General features: G+C 40.3%; 1 protein-coding gene across 1 annotated transcript; it reads right to left on the bottom strand.

Annotated features, from left to right (window-relative positions):
* Positions 1 to 18,664: 18,664 nt before the first annotated feature.
* On the bottom strand, positions 18,665 to 19,818 carry LOC103247962 (olfactory receptor 52P1-like). The gene has a single exon (XM_038004929.2). It carries the CDS (start codon positions 19,610 to 19,612, stop codon positions 18,665 to 18,667), a length of 948 nt encoding a protein of 315 aa, XP_037860857.2. The 5' UTR covers positions 19,613 to 19,818.
* Between the last annotated feature and the right edge of the window lie 3,513 nt (positions 19,819 to 23,331).

The following is a 23,331-nucleotide window of genomic DNA, read 5'->3' as shown; positions in this document are numbered from 1 at the left end:
GTTCAACATATACAAATCAATAAACATAACCCATCACACATTAATATTCTCTGATGGTAGTTTGTATTTCTGTGGGATCAGTTGTAAGATCCCCTTTATTATTTTTTTATTGTGTCTATTTGATTCTTCTCTCATTTCTTTATTAGTCTGGCTAGCAGTCTATTTTGTTAATATTTTTTGAAAAAACAGATCCTGGATTCACTGATTTTTTGAAGAGGTTTTTGTGTCTGTATCTCTTTCAGAACCAATCACAAAACCACATGATTATCTCAATAGATGCAGAAAAGGCCTATGATAAAATTCAACACTCCTTTATGCTAAAAACTTTTAATAAATTAGGTATTGATGGAACATATCTCAAAATAAGAGCTATTTATGACAAAACCACAGCCAATATAATACTGAATGGGCAAAAGCTGGAAACATACCCTTTGAAAACTGATATAAGACTAGGATGCCCTCTCTCAGCACTCTTATTCAACATAGTATTGGAAGTTCTGGCCAGGGCAATCAGACAAGAGAAAGAAATAAAAGATATTCAAATAGTAAGAGAGGAAGTCAAATTGTCTGTTTGCAGATGACATGATTGTATATTTAGAAAACCCCATCATCTCAGCAAATCTCCTTAAAATCTCCTTAAGCTAGGCTGGGCGCAGTGGCTCATGCCTGTAATCCCAGCACTTTGGGAGGCTGAGACAGGTGGATCATGAGGTCAAGAGATCGAGACCATCCTGGCTAACATGGTGAAACCCCGTCTCTACTAAAAAATACAAAAAACTAGCCGGGCACGGTGGTGGGCGCCTGTAGTCCCAGCTACTCGGGAGGCTGAAGCAAGAGAATGGCGTAAACCCAGGAGGCGGAGCTTGCAGTGAGCTGAGATCCGGCCACTACATTCCAGCCTGGGGGACAGAGCGAGACTCCGTCTCAAAAAAAAAAAAAAAAAAAAAAAAAAAAAAAAAAAAAAAAAAAATCTCCTTAAGCTGATCAACAACTTCAGCAAAGTCTCAGGATACAAAATCAATGTGCAAAAATCACAAGCATTCCTATACACCAAAATAGACAAAAAGAGAGCCAAATCATGAGCAAACTCCTATTTACAATTGCTACAAAGAGGATAAAATACCTAGAAATACAACTTGCAAGGGATGTGAAGGATCTCTTTAAGGAGAACTACAAACCACTGCTTGAGGAAATATGAGAGGAAACAAACAAATGGAAAAATATTCCATGCTTGTGGATAGGAAGAATCAGTATCATGAAAATGATCTTACTGCCCGAAGCAATTTATAGATTCAATGCTATTCCCATCAAGCTACCATTGACTTTCTTCATAGAATTAGAAATAACTACTTTAAAGTTCATATGGAACCAAAATGAACCCTATAACCAAGACAATCCTAAGCAAAAAGAGCAAAAGCTGGAGGCATCATGCTACCTGACTTCAAACTATACTACAAGGCTACAGTAACCCAAACAGCATGGTACTGGTACCAGAACAGCATGGTACTGGTACCACAACAGATACATAAACCAATGGAACAGAACAGAGACCTCAGAAACAATGCCACACATCTACAACCATCTGATCTTTGACAAACCTGGCAAAAACAAGCAATGGGGAAAGGATTCCCTATTTAATAAATGGTGTTGGGAAAACTGGCTAGCTGTATGCAGAAAACTGAAACTGGATCCCTTCCTTATACCTTTTATAAAAATTAATATAAAGTAAAGACTTAAATGTAAGACCTAAAATCATAAAAACCCTGAAAGAAAACCTAGGCAATACCACTCAGGACATAGATCTGAGCAAAGACTTCATGACTAAAACACCAAAATCAATTGCAACAAAAGCCAAAATTGACAAATGGGATCTAATTAAACTAAAGAGCTTCTGTACAGCAAAAGAAACTATCAGAGTGAACAAGTAACCTACAGAATGGGGGAAAATTTTTGTAATCTATCCATCTGACAAAGGGCTAATATCCAGAATATGCAAGGAACTTAAATTTGCAAGAAAAAAAACAAACAACCCCATTAAAAAGTGGGCAAAGGATATGAACAGACAGAATGATATAAATGTCTCAAAAGAAGACATTTATGTGGCCAACAAATGTGAAAAAAAGATAATCATCACTGGTCATTAGAGAAATGCAAATCAAAACCACAATGAGATACCATCTCATGCCAGTTAGAATGGTGATCATTAAAAAGTCAGGAAACAACAGAGGCTGGAGAGGATGTGGAGAAATAGGAATGCTTTTACACTGTTGGTGGGAGTGTAAATTAGTTCAACCATTGTGGAAGACAGTGTGGTGACTACTCAAGGATCTAGTTCCAGAAATACCATTTGACCCAGCAAGGCCATTACTGGGTGTATACTCAAAGGATTATAAATCATTCTACTATAAAGACACATGCACACGTATGTTTCTTGCAGCACTGTTCACAATAGCAAAGACTTAGAGTCAACCCAAATGCCCATCAATGATAGACTGGATAAAGAAAATGTGGCAAATGTACACCATGGAATACCATGCAGCCATAAAAAAGGATGAGTTCATGTTCTTTGCAGGGACATGGATGAAGCTGGAAACCATCATTCTCAGCAAACTAACACAGGAATGGAAAACCAAACACCACATGTTCTCACTCATAAGTGGGAGTTGAACAATGAGAACACATGGAAACAGGGAGGGAAACATCACATACCGGGGTCTGTCTGTGAGTGAGGGGCTAGGGGAGGGATAGCATTAGGAGAAAAACCTAATGTAGATGATGAGTTGATGGGTACAGCAAACAACCATGGCATATGTATACCTATGTAACAAACCTGCACGTTCTGCACATGTATCCCAGAACTTAAAGTATAATAAAAAAGGTGCTGAAACAGTGAAAAATAAGGACCACTGTTTTATATATAACATCTCACTTAAACCGCTCCAGATAGTTTTAGTATCTTAGTTTTACAGAGTGGAAACTGATACTTTTAGAGGCTAGGTATCTATTCTGGGGCCATTTGCTAATAAGGAGTTTAAATTCTGTCTGATTTCATATCCAGTTAACTACAATGCTGGCAAGACTTTTATGTCTACATATTTAAGGCTAACACATCCTCAAAGTCTCCAATACCATCCTCTCTTACACAAAGTCTTATTTCTCTGTTATCAGCTAGAGTGTAGTGTAATGTAGCAGTTCAGTTTTTACACATGCTTTACTGTGTTTTATGGTCATAAGCTACTTGAGAACAGAATTGGTATCTGTTAATCTCTAAGTAAAGCACAGTACATAAAGAAACCCAAATTTTGTGAACCACTGAAAAGACTATTGGAAAATGTAGATTTTAGAATGAAGAAAACACACTGGGACTGCAGTGAAACAGAGAGAACTACAGAGTTCCAGGACATCTGAGCCTTTCACCTCTAGGCTACCCTCTCTATGTTGGAGATTGAGGACGAGGGGATGGCTGAAGTTGGTGAATGATAGTAGTCTCCATATAAGCAGATAGAATCGATGTTGTGTTTTACCTGTCTACTTCCATTTATCATTTTCTCTCACATCCCAGATGTGAGAGACAATCTGACTGTGGCCACATTTATTAGTTTTAAGGCAAATGAAAAATTCTAGAGACAGGCTGTAGAGAAGCTAAAGAAAATATTTCATCAGAAAGAAGTTAGCATTTCAGCAAAATACATATACAAATCCTTTAAAAATTATCTTATTAACTTTAGAACCTGAAACTTGTTAAGAATCTGTGAAATTTCTGACTTAAATTTCAACGCACGAACATAGGATGTGTGATAGATATGGGAATGCCTGTATTGGTTGCAGCCCACGGAGGCCAGAGATTGGTCTCCAGGTTAGAAGAACAACTTGGATGATCTCAGGAACTAAGAGACTTGAGGAGACTGAACTTTGAAATTTTCTTTTTCCTAATCTCCAGGACACACTGGGACTTGCAGTGAAACAAAGGACATCTGTAGCAAAGCCTTTCAACTCTAGATTGTCCTCTCCATCCTAGAAATGGAGGAGGAGATGATGGCTGAAGTTGGTTAATTAAAAGCTCTGACCTTCTGTAAAATACCTAGTCAGTGTTCTTCAAGACTCTCAAGGTCATGGAATCCATGGAAAAACTGAGAAACTTCCATCTCAGACCGGAGGACACTAAGGAGAAATAATGACTAAATGCAATTTGATATCCTGGATTGGATCCTGGAACAGAAGACAGACTTTGGAAAAACAGGTGAAATCCAAATAAAGTGTAGACTTTAGTTAATAGCAATTTACCAATATTAGTCCTTTGGTTTTAACTAATGTACCATGGTTATGTAAGAAGTTAACATTAAGGAAAATGGGTGAAGGACACTCAGAAGCTCTGTAAACTATATTTGTAACATTTTTGTAAATCTAAAATTATTCCAGAATAAAACTTATTTAAAAAAAAAAAACAAGCTTTGGCCATGAATGGTGGGGGAGAGTTAGTATGACATGCTGGCCATAGAGGAATCAAGACAGGTTACTGAACCAGTTCTCCATTTCCTGTTGGAGAGGAAGTATGTGAAGCTCGCAAGCTTTTTTTTTTTTTTTTGCATCCTTTGTATATTCTAATGTAAAAATAACAATGATCTCATGAAATAACCATCATCCCTAGTTTATGAATAAAGCTTAAGAGGCTCAAGGGGATAATTTGCTTATCAAGGAGGAGATAATTTGCTCACAGTTGACAAGTGACAGATTCTGAAATAGATCATGGTTTTTTCACTATATTATGCTTGATAAATAATCTCCAAAGGTGTTACTGGGGAGAAAGGGATATTGTTTCATCAATATAGACTTTCAGTCACCTACATTCTCTAGCTACAGGCATAAAGTTAGATAGAGAACCTCTTTTCTCTTCGCTAACATGCTCTCATGTCTAAAGCACTCATGCACATCTCTTTGGCTACACTGCCTGATATCTCTTTGGCAGAATTTGAAAAGAGCCTGTGTTCATTCTTTCTAGAAGCAGGAATTACTCATGGCCTCTGTCATCCCTAAAGGACAGAGTGTGTCTCAGTCTCTAACCATCCTGTTTCCCCCAACCTGCCTCCATTTGCCACCAGGCAATTCATAGCCTGGCTCTTTGGAAAGAGCAGGTGTGCAGTATGGGACATATTAATATCCTTCTGGCGCCCTCTAAGAAAAATCCTCAGGTGTGAATCATTAGGATACACTGCCTGATGCATCCTTCCATGTCCCAGAGCTGCCTGGCTCAGAATTCAGCGGGTTCAGGAAGTTTAATTGTGGAAATCTCTTGGATTTGCACCTGGATCCCAGCAGACCTGTTATTTCCCTACCTCCATCAAGAGGATTATAAAGTGTTGACTTTTACATACACAGCAAGAAATTACTTCCACAAACAGAGGAACAGATGAGAGGAGATAAAAGCTCTGGAGGTATGGTGAGTTCAGGGGCTAGAGTGTGAAAGCTGGGGTCTGGACTGGGGACCCTGAGCTCTGAGGCCTTGGACCACTGGCCTGAATGGAATCTGTTTAGGGTGGGCAACTTCAGGTCTTTCCATAACCTGAGAAGTGAGAGTTACCTTAAGGCCTTTACTGATCCTCCTTCTTATAAAATAATGAGTTTGGGTGGGTATTTGTGATGGACTCTTATCACAACATTACCTTTTTTGGACTGGACTATTTCTTGATGATCCAGGAACATGGTCATCTCATGACTAAAGGCAACAATGTTCCTCTTCAATCCTCAACCAACTGGTCAAATAGGAGAAAAACAACTTATCAATAGTCCTTTAGGTTCATCTGTGGTGGCTGCTCGTAGCATAGACTGAATTTGATAGGTGTCCTGAATCCTACTGTGGGACTTCTGCTTGTGGGACAAAAACAGGTCTACAGTATGGACTCAGCCTCAACCTTTGGTCTAGCTGCTTTGATGAAACCTCCCCTTAGAAGGTATATTCTGACTAGTTTGAGGAGGGACAGAGGGGAGCTACCCTCCATCTTATCCTAGGCTAACTCAAGTCAGAAGGCTGTCAGCTATGTAATAGCTGATCACAGTTATCACTTATTCGGGTCTTAGGATTTCTTCATGAGCTTATTTAACCTCACCACCACTCAATGACAGAAGTTCTCTTTATTCCATCAGGACAAGAACACAGGGCATAGGGGAGTTAAGAAATTTGTCCACAGTCTTACAACTAATAAGTAGTAAAGCCAGGATTTAAACCCAGACAGTTTGGATCTAGAGCACACACTTCTAACCCTGTGCTGCCTACCTAGGATAAAATATATAAAATATGCCAACCTGTCCCAACCCTTGAAATGCCAATATGAGATGCATACTTTTAATAGAATACACATTATTCATGCTATTAAAAATATTCAAGGAAGTTAAAGAGAGATCACATTTGCAGATATCTCAGCAGCTAACAGATAGATTAGCAGATTTATCTGTATTATGGAGGGAAGATCACAGAAGGCCAGGTTACAAAATATTCACAGGAGCCAGTGATTTACACACAAAGGCCTCTGCACCAGGCTGAGTCTGTCTATTTCTCTCTCATCTATTTATCCATCCATCTACCCATCTATCACTTAAAATTTAATGTCTTTCGATACTAGAGATATTCCTGATCCACTCCAGACCCTGGCTTCACCAGTTAAATTTAATCAAGGAATTTTTTTTTTTTTTTTTTTGAGATAGAGTCTTGCTCAGTTGCCCAGCTGGAGTGCAGTGACACGATCTCAGCTCACTGCAAGCTCCGCTTCCTGGGCTCACGCCATTCTCCTGCCTCAGTCTCCTGAGTAGCTGGGACTACAGGTGCCTGCCATCACGCCTGGTTCATTTTTTGTATTTTTAGTAGAGATGGGGTTTTACCGTGTTAGCCAGGATGTTCTTGATCTCCTGACCTCGTGATCCACCCACCTTGGCCTCCCAAAGTGCTAGGATTACAGGCGTGAGCCACCACGCTCAGCCTAATCAAGGATTTTGGTTGCCAACTATGAAAGTGAAACAGTATTTCTATGGTCAGATTTAAAGAGGATCTACTGTTTAAAAATATTTAGAGATTAAAGGACAGATTTTAACAAAATAGGATCAGATTTATTTAATAATCATTTTTTTCTATATGGATCTTAAGTCTATACATAAACTAAAACCCTTGGAGAAACTCCAGTTTTATTTCTTTTATTTCTTTAGTCAGATCTCACAGCAATTTCATTGATAGCTTTCCGGATCCAAGTCCTATGTTAAAACTCAATAGCAACCCCTTAGTATCTCTGTTTTTAAATAGTGTGAGGAGGAAGGAGCTGTGGAGAAAAGGAAGCTTCCTCACACATCCTGCATTAATCCCTATGACATAAGGCTGTCTGTCTGAAGCGACATGGGTGGAGGGGGGTCTGAGTTGCTTTGGAGGGAGCTGGGGACCCTGTGGAGACCTTGTGACTTCCTGGTTACAGGTACTTGGCCTGGGCAGGTTTATGCTAAGCTTATTCTGAGCAGTGCAGGATTAGACCTCATTTTGGCTAATGCACAACAGCATCATGGGCTTGGGGAAAATGTGGGCTCCTAGCTCCTGACAGTCTTAGCTAGGCTAGGGATGCAGTGCCAGGGCCCATTTTTCTGTAACTTTCCTCTTGGCCCCAGGACTCAGCTGGCAAGGCCAGAGGCTTAAAAACCTCACATTCTCTTGAGTACTGGTTGCCATAGAAACCTTCTTGGTGGGGGAGGGTCCCCAATCTTCTCTTATCTGGGTCATCTCCTTGTAGTGACTCCTATCTTGGCTCTTGGGGATAGATTTCGCCTGATTCAAGAAAGAAATAGTCTTTGCACTATTCATGGTCTTCTGGAAACCAGATGAGTAAGATGGTACAGGGGCAGAGACTGTAGTTTGATTTTATTCCTTCTCCTCAGAGGGTCTGCTTAGTCTGTTTGTCTATCTGTCTACCTATCGTCAACCTGCCTATCATGCAACTACCTAGCTACCATTCATCTACCTATCCATCCATCAATCTATCTATTGATCCATCTATCAATCTATTCATCATCCATGTGTCATCTATCTCCATTTATCTCCATTGTTTTTTCTTTCCACAGTTAATCATGTTTTTCTATTGATCTCTCAGGAAATTACACCTTTGAGGAGAATTTTTTCTTCCTAAACCATGAGCCTTTAATTAAACTCACACAGTATGCAACACAGGGACAGTCAATAAGCACATGGGTCCCTTACAGTCTTTGGACTTTTCTATGGGGACCCTCAAGGACAGATACATATAAGCAGTCAGGGAGGAGGCAGGGGTGGTATAGGAGGAGATCTTGTAAATACATCTTCCTATTTCATCTTGCTTAGGGATGACTATTTTCAGCGTTAACAATGTTAATAATCATCACAACTAACAGAAAGCAGCAGCCCACATTTTCCCCAAGCCCATGATGCTGTTGTGCATTAGCCAAAATGAGGTCTAATCCTGCACTGCTCAGACTAATTCACATGATGGCCCTGACCTTGATAGGTGCTCTGATGTATAATAATTAGACTGTGGTGTGACTTGTGTTTGATGGAGACATGCACTGAACCCAGCTTGGGGACACTGGAGGATGCCGACAGGTAAATGACTCCCTCTAGGAACGCTTCCTTAGCCAGTTGTATCCTCACAGTTTACTCAGATAACATGTCTGAAGGACAGGTGCAAAAGAGGGAATGATGGAATTTTGATATTGTCCAATGGCTTATTTTATCTTTATTTATTTATTTATTTATTTATTTATTTATTTATTTATTTATTTTGGAGACGGAGTCTCACTCTGTCCCCCAGGCTGGAGTGCAGTGGCGCCATCTCAGCTCACTGTAAGCTCCACCTCCCGGGTTCACGCCATTCTCCTGCCTCAGCCTCCCGAGTAGCTGGGACTACAGGCACCCGCCACCTCGCCCGGCTAGTTTTTTGTATTTTTTAGTAGAGACGGGGTTTCACTGGGTTAGCCAGGATGGTCTCGATCTCCTGATCTCGTGATCCGCCCGTCTCGGCCTCCCAAAGTGCTGGGATTACAGGCTTGAGCCAGCACACCTGGCCATCTTATCTTTATAAACAAGTGCCCTGAAGGAGTGTTAAAAATCAGGATGTATGTCCCAAGTTCTTCAAAGCCAAGTCTTCCCAAGAATGGCTTATGGAGATTGGCCATGGAGAAAATGATTTCCTAATAGTCCTCTGTAAAACAGAGAGCTATTTTGCCCTGTACAGATTAAAAAAGGGAAGCCTACAGTGACTGAACCAATGAGCAATTGTTGTGAATTCACTCAGAGTGATGTGAAGTTATGATGAATGCAAATTTATTTATATTGGAATGCTTTGTGGATTAGAAGAATATAAGGAAAAATGCCCCTTAGAGAAAAGTTCTTCTGAAGTCCTACCACCTCCTCCCATGGACCAGTATAAGAGAATACTTTTGAGGGAGATAGGACAGAAATCAGTTGAAATTTTAAATTTTAATTTATTTATTTTTAATTTTTGTGGGTATATAGGTGTTTATTATTTATGGGAAATAAAATGTTTTGATACAGGTATGCAATGTGAAATAAGCACTTCATGAAGAATGGGGTATCCATCCCCTCAGGCATTTATCCACTGAGTTGCAAACAATCCAATTATACTCTTTTAGTTATTTTAAAATGTACAGTTATTATTGACTATAGTCACCCTGTTGTGCTATCAAATAATAGGTCTTATTCATGCTTTTTAACTCACCTATGACAAAACTCAAAAGAATTTTACTCATAACTTGGAAAGAAATAATTTTCTATACTTGCACCAATTCTTTCCTTGACCGTCTCTTGTGTTCATACCAATCAGGTGTTTGGCCCCATAACTCCAACGAAATGGCTTTTGTCAATGCTCCAATGAACTATATATTGCCAGTTCCATTTGTTAATACCTGTATTACTCTGTTCTCATGCTGCTATGAAGAAATACCTGAGACTGGGTGATTTATAAAGAGGTTTGATTGTCTCACAGTTCCACATGTCTGGGAAGGCCTCAGGAAACTTACAATCATGGTGGAAGGGGAAACAAAACATGTCCTTCTTCACGTGATGGCAGGAGAGAAAAATGCCAAGTGAAGGGGGGAAAACTCCTTATAAAACCGTCAGATCTTATGAGAACTTACTGTCATGAGAACATCATGGGGGAACCACCCCCATGATCTAATTACCTCCCACAAGGTCCCTCCCCCAGCACACGGTGATTATAATTTGGATTACAATTCAAGGTGAGATTTGGGTGGGGTCACAGAGTCAGAACACATAAATACCCCATCCATTGCTGTAACTGTAGCATTTGACACTGTTGATCACTCCCAACACCACTGCTTCTCCCAGATTTTGCACTCTTGCTTTCCCCTGTTACCTCACTTTTTTTTCATTCTCAAGATCTTTAGCTGTTTCCTCATGGTACCAAACTCAGTTTGTGTTAACTTGGATCCATATACTTGCCTTTATGGCTACCTGGGCAGCCAGAGGCCCCTAGGTGTTGCTTGTACTGCTGTTGAGATTGCAGAGACAAATTGCTCTTGTTGCTGCTTCTGTATTTGCCCCAGGCTGCAGGTCCAGTTGCAGTGGCTGCTCTCAGTCTCTCATATGGTTCCTGACACATCCTAACATTGCTGTATGATATGGTTTGTCTTTGTCCCCACCCAAATCTCATCTTGAATTGTAATCTGAATTGTAATCTTCATGTGTTGAGGGAGGGGCCTGGTGGAAGGTGATTAGATCATGGAGGAAGTTTCCCCCATGCTATTCTCATGATAGTAAGGGGGTTCTCATGAAATCTGATGGTTTTAAAAGTGTTTGGAAGTTCCCTCCTGCTGCCTTGTGAAGAAGGTACCTGCTTCCCCGTTGCCTTCCACCATGATTGTAAGTTTCCTGAGGCCTCTACAGCCATGCAGAACTGTGAGTCAATTAAACCTCTTTCCTTTATAAATTACCCAGTCACTGGTAGTATCTTTATAGCATTGTGAGAATGAGTGAATACACTGTACCTCAGGCCTTTACTGTTATTTTTGCATGTCTGCATTAGTCAGCCAAGGCTGCTATAACAAAATACCATAGACTTTCTGACTTAAACAGTAGAAATTTGTGTTCTCACAGTTCTGGAGGCTGGAAGTCTGAGTTTGTGATTTGCAAGAATGATTGGGTTCTAACAAGGGTTCTCTTCCTGGCTTGCAGATGGTTACCTTCTCACCTTGTCCTCATGTGGTGGGGGAGAAAGCACCAGCAAGCTCTCTGGTGTCTCTTCTTATGAGGACAGTAATCCCATCATGAGGTCTCTACTATCATGACTTCATCTGACCCTAATTATTTTGCTAAAGGCCCTGTCTTCAAATACAGTCACATACATTGGGAGAAAGGGCTTTCACACATGAATTTTGTGTGAAACTTTCAGTTTATAACACCTTTTAGCTTTAACAGGTTCCCTGTTGCTTCTGAGGAATGAAATATGGCTTTGCTTGGTCACTGACACATTTGTAACTTGGAAGTGCAATGGAATTAATTCACCATAGGTGTGGACTTTAACTAATGGAAGATAAGGAATCATTGGATAAATTGCCTTTCTTTTCCCCCCATATGGTCTGTGATGAGAGAGCCCATTGGAAGACATCTGGGGCACTGAGCAGTCAGCTTGTGGCTAAGTTGGTGGCAGCTCAGTAATGCATTCCTTCCCTGCCTCACTCCATTTTTCTCTCACTCCTGGAAAGATAATACACTCTCTAGTATAATGCTTGCACATGTAGTTTTGCCTCAGGCTGTTTTCTAGAGAATCCAAGCTAAGAAGATCAATATAAGGAATGGTCCTTGAAAGCAAACTCTCAGGGTATGATTTGTCATTTGACTGTCTACCAGTCTGAAAGCAACAGGGATCACACTGCTGATGGCAAATAGAGTAGTGAAAACATCTGTCACATAGTGATGTACATTTACTAAAGATTTCCTACTGTTAATTGGGATGAGGTAAAAGTGAAGGAGAGGCAAGAATGCTTGATCAGCCTGGCAATATGGTAATATTATGGATTGTGGTGTGGGTTGGCTGATTTTGATGGCATTTGGAGCATTGCAAAAAGAAAATAAGCTCACGTCACTCAATTCCCTTAACTTAAAACATGATGCTAAATGCAGTCCTCCGCAGTAGCTTAAAAAGAGAGTAAATTCCTGAAGCCAGAGGACTGATGAAAAATCAGGCCCAGAATATGTTATTAAGGGCAACAGAAATATAAGGAAGACTGAACGTGCAGTCTCCAGAGGTCACCTATGTCAAAGCAAATTCCATAGTAGAGAAAGTATGGGAGTTTAAGAGCTGGAAATGAGACATTTGGCTATATGAGCCTAACACAATGGATTTTATATTTTCTCTGAACTTTCTAGGCTTGCAGAAGCACCATCTTCCCAATGACAAAAGAGAATAGTTTCTCTTTGCTTGAGAATCGTGAAATGACCTCATCGAAGCAGGTGCCTTGCAAGAAGTTTCCTGTTATAAGATCTACTTTATCACTCTTCATTGCTTCTAGACCAGTGAGCTAACTTACCACTTTAAGAAAGTAGAAATAGAAGAACAAATTAAACGTAAACAGATGAGAGGAGATTTAGAAAAGGTAACAGCAGAAAGCAAAGAAAAATGGACACAAAAATTTTAAAAGTCATAATTTGGTTCTAAAAATTAACAAAATGGATACACCTTCCTGCACAAACCAGCATTACAGAACAGGAGAAAGCACACACAAATAACCAAGAATTAAAAGACATGACAAGTCCTATAGAAATGAAAGGGTAATAAGGGGATGTCATGAACATTTATACTAACATTGGTATATTATTTTGACAGTTATATTTAGAGGAAATTTTGGGGAAAATAGAAAAATTTTGAAAATACAAACCTTAACTCTATATCTGTTAAAAATTGAACATGAAATAGAAAGAAAACCCCCTCCACACCCAGGTTTCTTTCATGCAGAATTCTATCAAATATTTAAAAAAATAAATATTACATGAATATTATCAGAAAATAGAGTATAATGGATTAGTTTCCAGTATATTTTGTGAGACAAGCAAAACACTGATATAAAAACCTGACATGGAATAAAAACCTATCATGAACATAAACGTAACTATTTCATGAAAATATTAATAAACTGAATCCAGCAATATATAAATATGATAATGCATCATGACCAAGTGGGCTTTATTCCAGGAATGCAAGGTAGTTTAACATTTAAAAATAAGCAGTATTTCGCAGCACTTTGGGAGGCCGAGGGGAACAGTTCACCTAAGGTCAGGAGTTTGAGACCAGCGTGGCCAATGTGGTGAAACTCTGTCTCTACTAAAAATACAAAAATTAGCTGGGTGTGGTGGTATAAGCCTGTAGTCCTAGCTACTTGGGAGGCTGAGGCAGGAGAATTGCTTGAACCCAGGAGGTGGAAGTTGCAGTGAGCTGAGATTGTGCCACTACACTCCAGCCTGGGCAACAGAGTGAGGCTCCGTCTAAAAAAAAAAAAAAAAAAAGTAAAATAAAAATAAAAACAAGCAAGTATAGTATACTGCATCAGCAGCAGCATAAAGGAGAAAAACCAGATGATTACCTAAGTATGTGAAGAAAAATAATTTACCAAATTCAACATGATTCTTGATGAAAACTTGCAACAAATTTCAATAGATGTGTACTTTTTCAACATGGTATCTGTGAGAAGTGTATGGTTAACATATTTCATGATGAAAGACTGAATACTATCCTCCTGAATTCAGAAACAAGCCCATGAATATATGCATATGTCCAAACTCAAACTGTCTACACAAAATAGGTGTAGGTTTTTGCGTATCAATTACACCTCAATAAAGCTGTTAATATAACGGTGAGAGACCATATCAGGCGTTAGTTAGGATGTGAACATACTGAAACTCTCCTACACTTCTGGCGTGAGAAATGTAAAATGGTGCAGCTGCTCTAGAATAACTTTGGCAGTTCCTCAAATGGTTAAACAGTTACCACATGACCAGTAATTCTACTTCTAGGTATATTCCCAAGAGAAATGAAAACATATGTCCACACAAACAGTTGTACACGATGTTATAGTCACATTATCTGTGATTGCCAAAAGGCGGAAACAACCTAAATATCCGTCAACTCATTAATGGATAAACAAAATGTGGTATATGTTCATACAAGGGAATATTATTCAGCCAGAAAAAGGAATGACATACTGATATGCTACAGCATGGATGAACCTACAAAGCATTATGCTAAGTGAAAGAAGTCAGTCCCAAAGTACCATATATTATGTATTCATTCACATGAAAGTCTGGAGTAGGGAAATCTAGAGATTCAGGAAGAAGCTGAATAGTGGTTGCTTAGGGCTGGTGAGGACAGGAGAATATGAAGGTGATAACTACAGTGTATGAGGTTTGGTTTTGAGGTGAGGAAAGTATTCTAAAATTGACTGTGGTGATGGTTGCATGTATCTGTGGATATGCTAGAAACCATTGAACTGTACACTTTAAATGGGCGAATTGTATAGTATTTGAATCATCTCAATAAAGGTGTTAACAAAAGAAAAAGATCAGAAACAAGACAAGGATGTCTGCTTTACTAGTTTTATTCAACAATGTATTGGAGGTCCTAGCCAGTACAATAAAATTTAAAAAGCTCAATATCAAACAATCAAAACTCTAGCAATTTTTATAGAAATGAACAAATTGATTTTGAAATATATATGGGAATACAAAGAACCCAGAATAATAAGAACCACTGTGAAAGTATAGTGTTAGAAGACTTACGCTACTTCATTTGAGACTTACTATAATACTATTATTAAGAAAGTGTAGTGTTGACACTTTCTTGATCACTTTCTTGATCTATTTGCCAAGGCAAGTCAATTTGGAAAAGAAAATCTTTAACAAATAATGCTGAAACAATGGAATATTCACGTGAAAAATAAATCTTGAACTCTAGGTTACGACATACACAATTTTTATTCATGTTGGATCATAGGCCTAAAATTAAAAGCTAAATCTGTAAAACAAAGCACTAACCATGAATAAAATGGATTATTTGGACTTCATCATAACTAAAAATTTCTTGTAATCAAAAGATACTAGTGAGAAAATGAAGGTCAGGAGCTGTGGCTCATGCCTGTAATCCCAGCACTGAGGTGGGTGGATCACTTGAGCCCAGGAGTTTGAGACCAGCCTGGGGAACATGGCAAAACCCTGTCTCTACAAAAAAAAAAAAAAAAAAAAAAAAAGAAGAAGAAGAAAAGAAAAACTAGCTGGGTGTGGTGGCTCATGCCTGTAGTCCCAGCTACCTGGGAAGCTGAGGTGGGAGGACTACTTGGAGCCTGGGAAGTTGAGGTTGTAGTGAGCCAAGTTTGCACAACTGCACTCCCACCAGGGTAACAGAGTGAGACCCTGTATCAAAAGAATTAAAAAAAAATCAAAAGGCAAGTCACAAAATTGAATAAAATATTTTCACTATGTATATCTGGCAAATGGCTTGTACCCAGAATATATAAATAGCTAGTACAAGTCAACAAAATAAAAAATTAGAAGTGGGAAAAGACTTCAACAAACATTCTACAGAAGGCATATGCATGAACAGAAAATATGTGAGAAGTTGTTCAACATCAGAGAAATGCAAACTAAAATCACAAGAAGTTACTAGCTTACTTTTAGTCAATGGACTGGCTAAAATGAAAAAAAGAATGACAATATTAAGGAATGACCAGGATGTAGAACAGCTAGGAACTGTTAGACATCACTGGTGAGATTAAAAAATGGTGCAATTACTTTGGAAAAGCAGGTTCTATTAACCTCTGACCCAGCCATTTCACTGCTAGGTTAAGATGTACTCACAGCAGTTTTATTCATAATAGTAAAATATGGGAAACTCAGGTATCCAGAAGTAAACTTTGATATGTTCATACAATGGAAAATTACTTAGCAATAAGAAGAAATTAACAGTTGATGCACATAACATGAATCTCAAAAATATTATGTTGTGCCAAAGAAGTCAGACAAAGTATATATATTGTGTAATTCCATTTATGTGAATTTCTGGAATGGTAAATTAAATTTAATCCAAGGTGATCAAAAATTAAACAGTGGGACAATGGTTATTTCCATGGAGGGTCAAGGGTATTGCTGGGAAGGAGCATAAGGGAACCTTTTGTGATTGTGAATTTTTTTTTTTTTTGAGAGAAGATCTCACTCTGTCACCCAGGCTATAGAGCGGTGGTGCAATCACAGCTCACTGCAGCCCCAACCCAGCCAGGCTCAAGCGATCCTCCCACCTCTCAGCCTCCTGAGTAGCTGGGACTACAGGCTAATTTTTGTATTTTTTGTAGATGAAGTCTTGCTATATTGTACAGGCTGATCTCGAACTGTGGGGCTCAAGCAATCTGTCTGCCTGAATCTCCCAAAGTGCTAGGATTACAGGCATGAACCACTGTGCCCAGCCGATACTTTGTATCTTGATTAAGATGGTGTTTATACTGTTGTGTATTTGTCAGAGATGTATTTTATGTAAATTATGCCTCATTAAAAAAAGAACTTTGGGAAAAATAATCCAGCCATAGCCAATATAGTCTCAAATACGATGTAGCAAGTTTTCTGGACTTCCCCTAGTTTGAGTTAAGGACCCTGGACACTAGAATTTACTGGCTAATCTGTGGCCTCTGATTGTCTGACAACCTGGGGTGTCTGTGGGCAAATTAAGACTACCACACTCTTTTGTGGTGAGACCTGGGGTGAAGGAAGAATTATTTGGATGGCTTCAGGTTGAGTAATAGAGTCACAGAGTACATGGGGGAGATTTGCTGGGGTCCCATATTCAAGTTGTCAAAAATTTATCTTTCTGAATCACCATTATATGTCCAACACCTAGAACAGGGTTTGGCATATTGCACGCTCTCAGAAATGTCAGTGATGTTAGGAAAAAAATTAGCCTCTCACCCTCGGATCAGACTTTTACTAGATTCTTGGTCTTAGGGTCTAGATTTATAGGAACTCACCTGGTAAAGAGTAAAAGGCACGGAATTTCATATTAGAAATGTACTTGCTGTTTTGGGCAAGCAAGTGTCTTCCTAATCTTCTGCCTCTGCCCTGTAAGTTGGGGATAATTATCTCATCAGATGATTATGAGACTACAGTAAATGTATATTCTCTTGGTACACTGCAGACTGTTAAACTAATCCACTGCAGCTACTGACTGCAGTTCTGGGGACCCAGGGAATCCTGAGCCCATTAGAGGCCTTCTCCTGTTTAAGCTCTTTCTAAGCTTATTAAAATGTTTTATCCAGGAGCCAAATAGCTCTCTAGTGGCTGCCATCATTTTATAATTTTCATTCTTATAAACCTGCCTCAGAAGGTCAAATTGGACAGAGTTCCCTATTTTCTTCCCAAAGAAGGACCTGGTTCCTTCCCTGGAACTTTGATGCTTAGGGGAAGTGCACAAGGCCACTTCCAGGGCATAGAAGGAAAGACTTAGGATGTCATCTCGCCTTAGGCTTTGCTCCTGCACCTTACACCTAGGCATGGCCTTACCTGCATACAGAGATGGGGTGAGATGAGGTGTGGCCTGGGGCCTCATTTCTTCTGAGCAAGTTGGTGTTCTTTACCCACGGTCTCTGTGCTTACCCTAATCATATTAGTTTGACCTTTGAACAACATGGGTTGAAATATGCAGGTCCACTTACAGGCAGATTATTTTTAACCAAACACAGATAAAAAATATTGGAATTGTAGGATATAAAACCTGCAAATAAGGAGAGCCAACTTTTTGTATATTTCTGTTCTTAGGGTTCACTTGGCATATGCACAGATTTTGGTTTATATAGGATTCCTGGAACCAATCCTCCCACATATAAGGAGGGACAACTGAAATAGTATGATTCACTTTGGCCACTGTCTCCTTATGTGTGTTTCCTCTAACAGTGAGCAGTCATCATGAGAGGAGGCTCTTTGACCTAATTTGCCCTAGGTTTTAGCAAAATATTTGGCCCATAGTACATGCTCAGTGAAAAGATAAAAACTATTCCAGAGAACCTTCCTAGATTTACATCATACCTTGTTACTTATTCTTGTGTACACTGGACAGTTTGCCCAGGATTCTCCTTCTTTTGTGGTTATCATCCCTATGGCTAATTGCTAAGTGCCTTGTCTCTGCCTCTCTGCCTGATTCTATGTATGGGTGTGGGTGTGTTTCTCCCCAGTCAGATGTAGAACTTGATGAGGGAGGTATATATGTATTCCTATCCGAGTAGGAATACCTGTCTGTGGGTGGAGGTTATTTCTCCTTGTCATACCAGTAGCTATATCTTTCCCATTTTAACAATATCTTCTGGAAGGTAGGAACAATGTCAGATAGCAGAATTGGATTCCCTGGGAGGCCATCATCAGTTTGGTAGCCATATTTCCCATTAGACAGGGGCTTCCTGAGCTTTGTAACCATATCTACATCATAAGTAAGAAACACCTGACAGATCTTCCACCATCTGATTTTACTGTTGCTCCTTATCAAAGTACGGGTACCATTGAGCATGGGTTTCTGTGTCCCTATCACGTTGGGAGCCACCAGTCTCCCCTGAGGGCTGAGGGGAGAAGAAGATAAAGGTTTCAGGTTGGGGTTGAAGACTATGACTGAGCAGGGCTCCACTTCAGAAGCCGGAGGGCCCCATCCCAGATCTGCTTGGTCTTCATACCATAGATGATGGGGTTGAGCATGGGTGGCACAACCAGGTAGAGGTCAGCCAGGAGGATGTGGATGTGCCGGGGCACGTGCTGGCCAAACCGCTGTGTGTAGAAGGAGAAGAGTCCTGGTGTGTAGAAGAGAAGGATGACCCCCAGGTGGGAGCCACAAGTGCCAAAGGTCTTAGCCCTTGCCTCCTTGGAGGAGAGGCCTAACACAGCCCGGAGGATGAGTGCATAGGAGACAGCAATACAGATGGAGTCAGTGCCCACAACCAGTGTGGCAGCGATGATGCCATAGATGTTGTTTGGCTGTGTTCCTCCACAAGCCAGCTTCACCACAGCCATGTGTTCACAGTAGGAGTGGGCCACCACTCGACTGCAGTACCTCAGTCTTGCCAGCAAGCAGGTAAGTGGGGTCATGAGTCCCAAGCCACGAAGCACAGCTGCAGCCCCCAGCTTGCCTACAGACTCTGGGGAGAGCAACAACCCATAGGGCAGAGGCCGGCAGATGGCTAAGTAGCGGTCAAAGGCCATTGCTAGCAGTATACCAGATTCTACAGCTGAGAAGCCATGGATAAAGAACATCTGGGCAGCACAGGCCCCAAAGGTGATCTCAGCATCCTTTGCCCAAAAAAGTGCAAGGAGCTTGGGCACAGTGGAGGTGCAGAGGACCAGGTCAATGGTGGATAGCATGCAGAGGAACAGGTACATGGGCTGGTGCAATACAGGCTCTGAATGTACCACTAGCAGCACCACCATGTTTCCCAGCACTACCAGGGCATACATGGAGCAGAAGGGAAAAGCAATCCAAAAGTGGGATGCCTCCAGGCCTGGAATTCCCATGAGCAGAAAGGAGGTTGGGTTCTGATGGCTATGGTTTGTGAGTTTCATGGCCAGGTAAGGTGGGTAGAGAAGATCTCACTGCCTTACTCTGAGTCCTAGGAATCCCTGAGAGATGAAGCAACTGGGATTCATCTTTATGCTGTGGCTGAACAGCAGCAGGAAATATTTGCATTAGACTTCGTGGAAAGCATCCAGAATGGGAAGATAGTAGGGCACTGGGAAATAATGCAAGGCAGGAGGTGGGTTACTAGCTTCAGGGTTCAAAGGAGCGCTTCACACTTCTCTCCAATTCAATGATGTCTAGGCTGTGGGCGCTGGGCAAGTGGCATGGCTATAGAAACTTCTCTATGGTGACAGGCTGTAGCAGAGAATTTTGCAGCTTTCTTCTACCTGTGAGCCCTCTTTTGCCTATACTCTGAATTTTTTTCTTCGGATTCATCTGCCTGTGTGACAACATAAGAGTAATATTAATGATAAAAAGTCAGGCAGATTGGATGGAAGACTCAAATGTGGTTACTTTTCAAGATTGAAAGATCAGGTCTGAAGGGAATTGATAGGAAGGAGAAGAGATCTTGGGCAGATTTTTCAAGCCATTGAGCATGTAATAACCCATAGATGAGGCTCAGAACCTAGGTTCTGACCAGGAACAGCAAAACAGAGGTGAGAGGCTGAGTCTTTGGTAGTCTGATACAGGCGTAAGATTGTCTGGCTTATGTTTAGTACAAGGATCCTGCACTTGCCTCAAGTGTCCTGTACAGATGCTGGTAGAAACAGCTGTGATCATGCTGAATTGGTCAGTGGTAGGGATCAGGCTAATTTGGCCATAAAAATAATCTGTTAAGGTCTTTGAGAAATGATTGAATACAAAGCATTTTCTCTCATAAAAATCAAAAGTACATAAAAGAAAGAGGTAAGAAGTAAATTTTAGTAGTTGGGAACATAGAATCATTCCCTGAAAGCAAAAATGGAGACCCAGGTTTGACCAAATGATAGTGCTGTACCTCCATACATCTCCCCATATTTCCTATTACCCTCAAACACCCTTCTGATCTTCCCTCACCTACATTTTGAAATATATTTTTATCTCATTTTTTTTCTTCTCTAATGAGGTAGTAATTGGGAATTTGAGAGAAAGGAAAGATTAAACAAAAAAAGGCAGGAAGGGGACAGTAGAGGGAGAGGTGGTGAAATAAAAAAAGATGAGAACAAGAACCAGAAATAGACATAGGAGAGAGTAGAAAGAAAAGTACCTCTATCAAAAGAAAAGAACTAATATAATTGTATGTGACTGTGTTCCAATTGCTAATTGAAACAGAGATAGTGGAACCAATTTTACCATATAGTGATGCTCATCTGTATTCCTAATCTTAAAATGCAATGCTCCTTGCAATCCTTAGCATCAGCTACCCATACCCAGAGATCATAGGAAACTGTTTTGGGGAAAGATGTAGGAGCAGGAAAGAAGAGGGTAAGGTCTTCTAATGTGATCTGCAGGAAAGAACTGTGGTCCAGGATGCCTCCTTTCCATCCCAATGTCAACTGTGGCTGTCACTCTCATACTGAGCAAATCATCTTGTTCCTTTCTGTCTTGTCATCCCTTCATGTATTTCCCGTTTTTCTCTTCTATGATATCTCCCTGAATTTCCACCATCCAGCCTGGGCCCAAGCAAGCCTAGAAGAGATTTTAGCCTTCATGGTAGCTGAAAGGTCTGAGAAAGAGAAATCAGAGTGTGAAGGACCTTGTGAAATGATATATGTAAAACTGTTCCATTTGATGGGACCACAGTGTTTGGCTGGGCATGTGATTTTGTGTATCTATATATGTTATTGTGCAAGATGCATAAGTAAGGCTGTACTCAGAAGACACAGGGACATACATTTATGTGAGATATTGCTTTTGCAGTGTCCGTGCTTCAGTACCCTTTGTGGAGAAAATTGAGAGCTGAATAATCCAGTCGTGAATGAGATGGTCCTACTTTCTTTCCCTCCCTTCTTTTCTTCTTTCATCTCAGTCTTTTAATGATTGAATCATATTTTCTCAGGCCTTAAACTGCTACTCAAAAAACTTTGGCTCCACCCTTGATCTGGAACTACACAGCGTAATGACCACAAGTTCCCATAGTCTCACACCATTTGCACAGAGGGGGAATATGAAGTTGGAAGAGCATATGTTGAGTATAATATTCCTGGATTTTAGGAAAGAGGTCAAGGTTAAAGTGAGAGCCTTGGGTGGTCCTCACTTTACTCTCCTACTAATATTTGAATTAGACCTCATGAAAAACACTCAGGATGAGATTTTAGGGAACTGGGAAAGTATGCAAGGCAGAAGATGGGTTATCATTGCCGTGTTCAAAGGAGCCTTTGCCACTTTAGTCTGATTCAATGATGTCTAGGACGGGAGTGTGTGTCATGGTTGCAGAGCCCTCTCCATGGTGAATGGCTAGAAACTCTTAAAGCTTTCTACTCTCTGCCCATGAACCCTTTTCTGCCTATACTCTAGTATTATTTTCCTCTGTTTCATCTGCTTACTGAGATCAGGCAAGGAAGCCTCCCTGCCTCCTCCCGATAGCTCTCCGGAATAACTCTCCTTAATGCCCCTCATTCCCCTGCTTTGTTCTGAATTATTTTAGCACTTAATATAAGATAGGCCTCACCTAAAATATGTAAGAATAGGAGTTCAAATGCCAGGAACAAGGCTGTCTCATGAGGAACGGAGCAAGTTCTTTATCTTGGAGGTGCTCGTGAGCATCTGGAAGTTTCCAATCCAGAATTTAGCACTCATTCATGGGTGCCCAAGGGCAGCCAGATTCAAATCTCAGCTTTACAACTCACCAGCTGTGTGATCTCGGTCAAGCCACCTAAACACTCTTAAACTGTTTCCCTATCTGTGTAACCTGGAGAGGTTGATTCCTACTTCATAGGCTACTATGGCAATTACTAGGGGAGACAGTTACCTGAAGAGCCAATTAAACTACACGGCCACAAAACAGTGGTCAAAAGTGTGATTCATTTGTAAGTCCTTTTAATCTGAAGTAGAGACAACCTCAGTGAAAAAATTACCTTAGTGGCAGTCATGTCTTTGTTCAACCGGATAGTGGGCACACTGAGAAGACCAGACAGACAGAGAGACAAACTTACCAGGTCTGAGGCAGGATGTGATAGTGGGATCTGGTCCTACAGGGGTTAGAGTGTAGGAAGCAAAAGAACTGGGGTATTTATCCTATTATTAGAACCCTACATGAGAATAGCAATTCCCTGGGGGATAAAGATGCTAAAAAGACCCCTGGGATGCTGGAAAGAGGCAGCAAATTGAAAGCTGGAAAAATACAGGCCCTGATGGGAGCGGGAAGGATAGGATAGCAGAGAAGATCTATCCTGAGAGTTCAATGTGGGTAGGCGGGGTAGGTGGAAAGGTCCTTGAGCATAGTTTTAAGGGTTTTTTTTGGCATAGAAAGATATTTTAGAATGTTTTACTAATTTTGGTTTTTTCTCCTGGCCCCCTCCCTCCATCTAAAACAAGCTTGTCCAACCTGTAAACCAATGAAAATTTGTAAACTTTCTTAAAACATTATGAATTATTTCGTGACTTTTTTTTAGTTCATTAGCTATCATTAGTGTTAGTGTATTTTATGTGTGGCCTAAGACAACTTCCAGTATGACCCAGCCAAAATATTGGACACCCCTGATAAAATGTTTGCTTCCTGGTGTTTATTTAGGAAACACTATTTTTTTTTTAAACACTAGTTCTTCATATGTAAAGTAGGGAA

The sequence above is a fragment of the Chlorocebus sabaeus genome, chromosome 1, assembly GCF_047675955.1.
Source record: "Chlorocebus sabaeus isolate Y175 chromosome 1, mChlSab1.0.hap1, whole genome shotgun sequence".
Classification (NCBI taxonomy): Eukaryota; Metazoa; Chordata; class Mammalia; order Primates; family Cercopithecidae; genus Chlorocebus; species Chlorocebus sabaeus.
The sequence above is the reverse complement of the archived record's forward strand: the minus strand, read 5'-3'. Positions and strand labels throughout refer to the sequence as shown.